Consider the following 7,203-nt stretch of genomic DNA (forward strand, 5'->3'; position numbering starts at 1 on the left):
CGAGCATCCTGTATACTCGTCAAGCACGGGAATCCAGCACAAAGATTGGCAGCATGTCAAAATCGCACATTTAGACTCTCGACCTTTTAACTAGGAAGTCTACAATTCAATACGCGGAGCATCAGCCATAGAAAACTTAGGCTACCTATGAAGATAAAATCCATGTCGAAGAGATCTTTTTTTTTTCTGAATTATAAATAATGGATGCGTGATCGATCCGGTGGATGTGTTCGATCAGGTGGACCGTGTCAGGATTTGGCATGTGGCTAGGCACGACCACCGGAATCTGACAATAGCAGAGATATCATTTCCAAGTAAACATTCTTGGGGCATTCACATACAATATAAAACCATCCTTCCATTTTGTAGATAACATGCATATGTATTCCTATGCAACAGTAGGATCAGAACACTTTTTTCCGTCCTTGTAAACACATAACATTTCAGTAACTGTACAAATGGCACAACAGTTTTAAGTTTGATGCAAGAACAATCAAGAGTGTTATTCACAGTTAGCACAAAGCGTCGGGGATTCTAGAGAGCCTTCCTGACAAGGTTTGCAGATGCACCAACCCCTTTTACTGCGGCTTTCACGATCGCCCTGTGCCTGTATAGCCTGAGGTTCAATCAAAACGAGAGCCTTTAGTGGATGGATACATACAAACTGCGAATAGAGAAAGTTAATCGAACCCAGAAAACTATATGACGCTAAGAGGCCGCATCACTCAGATTGCTCACCAGCCATCTTACTGCCAACTAAACATATTGTAGTTTTATTGTTTAGTTAACACAATCGAAAACAAAAACATGTTTTGTTTTATTTTTTTTTTTGTAATGATGAATTTAAATTCTTCAGTCGAGTAAACGAGACAAACTACCTCAGACGATCTTCTGTTTTGCATTGGCCCATTTTGTATTCCCACAAATGAATGATATGCAGAAGACGAACTAGGAGAGGAAGATTTAATATTCCATTCGGGCACAGGATAAGTTACTTTTGGAATTTGTATCTGGCCTCAAGCACAGATACGGCTCAATTGGTAAGCTTGCATTGACATGGATATTTTGAAGTTTTATACGCATAAACTTCTCAAAATTGACATCCATGTTAAGAACTTTTACTGCATTGTACATATATATTAATATGAGTGATTTTACTTAAGGTACCAGATAAAGATGTTAATAGAAAACTGTAAACTATATATATATATAATGTTTTCACGGAATTCCAAGTCTTATAATTTAGAAATAATTATTGATAGGGGTGAATACATAACTCATGAGGCAACAATAATCTCGCAAAACAATTGAAGAAATTAGAAACTCTCGACGATACAGCATATACGTATAGAAAGTTAAATGAAAAATATTCAATCCAAAAATTTAAAGGTTTGGAATGTACCAGTTTGCCTGACAATTTAAAGATTATGCAAAACAGCTTATTAAGTTCAATCAAACAAAATTCCTGTTGTAGAAAACAACGAGTCTCCAAATTGGTACCAAATCAAAATTTAAATATTGAGCTGTGAAACAAAGTCCACATGATAGAGGTAAAACATCTGTCATAATACTAGCTCAAACGGCTATAAAGGAGGTGCTAAATCTACTGCTAAAATCTACCATCATGACTTGTACATAGTCGTTGTTAATTTGATAGTTTTACATGCATAAGTTACATTATCGACTTATTAAATTTCCTCGATGGATTTTAAAGACCTCCATTCATGAGAAATGTAAACATTGAAAGTTATCTATGCAGTATAATGTGGCAAAAGGTGACAACCCTCACCTCGAAGGCCCCTCCAAGTCCGCCCCAAGTACATTGGAAGGGAGTAAATCATGGGGGTCATTCGGCCAGCCGGCCTCCTAGGTGAGGGAGCCCAGGATGGGGGTGAACCCCGCGATTAGAACCCGAGTCCTATTGTGGCAACTCCTCACCCGAGTAACAACTCGACTACGCCCGTGGGGGCGAGTGTATGCGATATATTGCAAAATCCATCTATGCAGTATATGAATTGATGGCAAGTGTACATTGAACATATCCACTAAATTAATAACTCTGAAAACAAGTTCACTAAACACTCACCCAGCTAAAGCAATTCCCCATGTCGACAAGGTATAGATAATTTTCCCAGCCTCCCAAATGTCTTTCCATTTTCTCCTATCCTTAGTTACACCCATAGCCTTTGTTACAACTGCATAGTTGGAAGTCAGAGTTCATTCAATCAGATTGCCAATTCAAAAGAAAACTGAGATAATTCAATAAAGAAAATCAGCATTCATAGGATTGGATTTTGCAAGCTAAGTGATACAGGATATTTGAAGCCTAATGTATACACAGATGTGCCTTGATTTCATCACTATTTATAGGTACAGGAAGAGAGGTTGTATATATCCAACATATGTGTCTAACAAATCCAGTAAAAATTTTTGTGTTCCTATATCTTCCCTAGGAAGAGAGATTATATACACCCAACACATATGTCTAATGAATCCAATTAAAACTTTTGTGTTCTAATGACATTTACCCTCGTGTGGGCAAAACTAGATTTGACAAAGCAAGTAGTCTAACTTAATTGGATAGACGCTCTTTGGATTATAGATTGTGGCAAGATTTAAACACAGGATAAACTTTGCTAATGTTATGTTTGATTAAACAACTACCCAATTTATACATAGCAAAGCATGGAAATATAGTACCATAGAAAAATCCAACTCCAATTTTGGAGAATGCATGTCCAAAGGGACACCTCAATCTTCAGAATGCAACATGCACAAGATATATGGTTCAAATGAATAACAAACAACACATTACAAGGTACAATGATGGAGAAAACAAAACAAATCTAATGCTGAAAACCAAATATAATACTAGAATAAAAAAACATCAATATGCAATCCACAATGAGAAGTCAAATTAAACAATGTAAAGCAAGATAAGAAACTAAGAAAAAGAAAAAGAAAGTATCATATTATGTGCTCCAATGATTTTCTTAGTAGGAAATAATTAAATCATTATAGCAGCACTAAATGAGGCTTTATTCACCAAATTATAAAACAGACGAGAGATAAGTGGGGTTACAAAATTTATCAAGGGGCCACCATTTGTGACACATTTGATCCTACTGATACCACCATAATTTAGAAGGTTTACATTCTGTCATACCTTTTTGCAACTCCTCTGGCGTTAATATCTGAGAATAAAGAAGAGAAATATTAAAACATGAAAAAGGTGCATCAATCAAAAGTGAAGTATCTATAGCTATCAAAAGGATACTTTTGAGTCAGGGTGTTCTATGATGCATCTTGCGATATAGTTTGATATGCCATCAACCACATTTTCCTCGCTGATGATAACATAATTTTCATTGTCGATCCCGCTGATTTCTTCCAAACAATCAGGAGTAATTTCATGGACTACCCAAACCCACCAGCTGGGTTCCGCATCACCAACCTTGATTGCAACTTCGGTACCACTTTGATTTGCATCTGATTAAAAGGCCACAAATTGAGGATCCAAAAATTGGTAAAGAAGATTCATATGCTCAGATTAAAAACAATCGTAAGTCTATGTGATTGAGGAAAAACCTATATCATTTGTAATTGGGTCTCCAGAATTTTCTATACATTTTGACCCTTCATGAAGTGATTCAAGGTTTTCTAGGAAGTTTGAGTTCTTGACAGCGGCTAAAAGACGTGAATGAAGCTGCAAATTCCACAGAATTGTTAGGAATTTCTTAATGTTAGCCAAGCCATACATAGAGGGGTTTTCATCTCAATTTCTTCAATAACATCTATGTCTTATGAGGTACTTATTAAATAATTACTTTCCGGTAGACTGATAATCTCATTACTTCCAGTTCTCTAATTTAAACTATAAACATGTAAATAACATATGAAAAAAAAACTACTACTTTCACATGTTTTTCATGATCTGTAGATAAGGATCTGTAACTGGAAAAGATAAGCAACTAAGCAAGTGTAGAACATGAAAATAGGGCTCTTTCATTATTTAAAGAAAGATGCATCAAGTGTTTGGTATATGTAACAAATTATCAATTTTACTAAAATAAAATAGCCAACAAGTTGTCAAACACATTTCATAACTGTTCATTGAAAACAAAGAACCTTAATCAATTTCAATAGAATTCGCTTCATCCAAAAACATGAGGGTACCAAAATATCACCATAACAATAAATTAGATCTTCTATATTCCTCAATACTAGTTTTTTTTTTTATCTGACAGAAAATCTAGCACAGGTGTCCTAGTGAGATAAAACATCAATTAGAACATTTTCCTAACAAAATTAATCGTGAAGTAATTCCTCAGCTCTGATTCCAAATTCCCAATCCAACCTCCAATTGAGCTAACCTCGGAATAACAATCCAAGACAAATAAACCTTTCTCCTCGAACTATCTATAACAGCAACAAACATTCCATCTTGATGAATTCTCAAAGTAGGTCAAGGAGAGCTCACATCAGGAGGGCAATCCAGGGAGACTTCGGGCGAATTATAGATGGTCTGCAATAGGGCGAGATTATCGGAGAGTATGGTTCTGAGCCGAAGGTTCTCGTCCCGGAGCCGCGCCGATTCATGATCGTCATGAACCGCAACGCCGCGCTCGCGGCGGTGCTCGAGGGCGTGCCATGCCATGTCCGCCATCTCGAGCATCGATCCCACCACCTCGACCGAAATCCCATGTCCGTGCCTGACCATTTTCCTTACTCTGTAACTCCAATAAGTCGAAAAAAGTACGGGTCGAAAAGGAGGAAACGGGAGAAGAAGGGAAAGAGCAGAATCCCTAACCCTAATTACGCAATCGGGCGCATCGAGCAGGACGCAAACGGGAATGAGATTAAAAAGAGTTTGAATACAGTAGGAAAGGGCTAAGTTGTAATTTTAAATTTATCGAGTATGCAAAAATTTATCTTGAGCGATACAATTAATTTGGCTGAAAAAGACACATATATTAATATTAAAAGGACAAAATTCACAAGACACTCCGGCTGGTGCGTTTGTTCAAGTTATCATATATAATTTTAATTATGTGATTATCAAGTAATCACATAATCAAAGTTATGGGGAATAAAATATAATCAAATATTGTTTGATTCAACCTAGGTAATGTAACAAAAAATTATTTGTTGGAAGGTTTTAATGAATACCTTAGTTTAATATTTTACTGTATTACCCTCAGTTACAAAATCAACTATACATATTATTATTATTATTATTATTATTATTATTTATTTTTTTTATGTTTGTTTACTTTTCTTTTTCTTGTATATTTTTTACTTTTTTATGTGTTTTTTTATTTTTTAATGTTTTTTTATTTTTTATATTATTTATATTTAAATTTTTTTATTTTGTTACATTTTTTAAATTTTATTTATTTATTTTATTTTTAAATTTTTATAAATGTTTTATTTTTTTATTTTTAAAAGTTTTTAAATTTTTAATTTTTTTAAAAAATTTTTAATCTTTTTAAAAAAAAAAATTTTTTTAAATTAAATTTTTAATTATTTATTTATTTTTTTTACATTTTTAATATTTTTTCTCTTTTTTCCATGTTTTTTCTTATCGAAGGGTATTTTTGGTAAAAAAAATTCGTTAATCCCGGAATCAAGAAAAACCTTAGTTTTTCGAGATTTTCCGATTCCGGGCTGCATGACCCTTTTGCTGACGTGTCGGGCATGGAACATTACTCGATAATCATCGAATACCTAAACCAAACAATGTTTTTGTTAATAACCTTGGACGGATAACCAAGGTTATCAAGAATAACTCCGAACCAAACGTACCCTCCATATTTTTCCGAATCTTGAAAAGAGGTCTCATTGGTTTTCTAATCAAAGGGCTTCCCTGGTCACTATTTAATCTCGTATATTTATCCATCCTTCTTTACTATTCTTATTATTATCTCCGCTCTAACCCCGGAATCTATAGTCCAACATAAGGATATCAAATTATCATTTAAATATTTATGATTCAATTTTATTTATAATATATTTATAGAAATTTTTCTTTAGATGGAATGTACAATCACGTGGTGTTGGACTTCTCGATCGCCAACTACGAGCATTTCCCAATTTATTCTAATGACCAATAGAAAATTTTCGTCAGCTCAAATCTGTCATCCCATATTTTGTGCTACCTGATTCAATATTATCATTATTCTCCATCTAAATCCTATATCAATCTAACACATTATAACAATTACAATTTTATAATTGTTATACATATTATAACAATTATAATTTCATAACTACTCTAATACGTATATTTATTGATTACAATTTCATAACTATCATAATATATCAGACCAATTCAAAATTTAACTAAATAAATTAAACGAGAAATAAAAATAAAAACAATAAAAGCAAAAAGATAAAGGTACGCGATTAAACAATGTATAATGGAGCGCCCTTTAATTAAAAAGCAAATACCCCTTTGTTTTTAGAAAAAAAACGAAACGCCTTTTTTTTATTATTTTTACTCATATTATTATATACCTCTTAGGATTCGACACGGGTAGAAATTATTGGATGTTATATCATTCAATTGGTGTTAAAACCAATATGAGATGAGAGATTAATTCAACATGTCATTCAAACCTTTGAACGCATTCAAACAGTTTAACGCGTTGAAAGGTTCTTTATAATTTTTTTTTTTTAAAAAAAAAAAAACCTATCACCTAGTACATGCATGCACGCACCAGATGAGAGCTCTCATATCTTTTTTTTTATTAAAAAATAAATAATTTTTAAAATAAAAGATTAACGAATTAAATTGAATTGATAGTATATTTTTTATAAGGTTAAAATTAGATTTTTGATGTGTATATAGACTCTATAATAGCAAATGTTAATATTAAAATGGATGTGAAAAATAAAAATATTAATATAATATCTATATAACATATAGATTCTATATATATATATATATTTTAATAAGTAATCAACATTATAACACCCAAGATATCCTAATGCTAATGAAACTTTAAAGATATTATAATAATATTATTGTATTACTAAGCTGCTTACACCCCTAATTCGATGAAGGTGTCCTCGAAGTGTGTGAAAATTTAACACCAATGCTGTTAATTGAGATCATTTTAATACTGTCAAAAGATAATAACCTTCCGAAACAGCAGACGATAACTGGTTGTTTTGTCTTCAGTGAAATACCCAAAACCAAAA

The 7,203-nt window shown here is 32.9% G+C and overlaps 1 protein-coding gene across 1 annotated transcript; it reads right to left on the minus strand.

Annotated features, from left to right (window-relative positions):
* Nucleotides 1–361: 361 nt before the first annotated feature.
* On the minus strand, nt 362–4,859 carry LOC121975948. Its single transcript, XM_042527889.1, has 6 exons — nt 4,481–4,859; nt 3,589–3,706; nt 3,278–3,489; nt 3,167–3,194; nt 2,087–2,195; nt 362–616 (listed from the first exon to the last, which is right to left on the minus strand). The coding sequence occupies exons 1-6, from the start codon at nt 4,718–4,720 to the stop codon at nt 535–537; spliced, it is 789 nt and encodes a 262-aa protein (XP_042383823.1). The 5' UTR covers nt 4,721–4,859; the 3' UTR covers nt 362–534.
* Between the last annotated feature and the right edge of the window lie 2,344 nt (nt 4,860–7,203).

The sequence above is a fragment of the Zingiber officinale genome, chromosome 4B (genome assembly GCF_018446385.1).
Source record: "Zingiber officinale cultivar Zhangliang chromosome 4B, Zo_v1.1, whole genome shotgun sequence".
NCBI classification, from domain to species: Eukaryota; Viridiplantae; Streptophyta; class Magnoliopsida; order Zingiberales; family Zingiberaceae; genus Zingiber; species Zingiber officinale.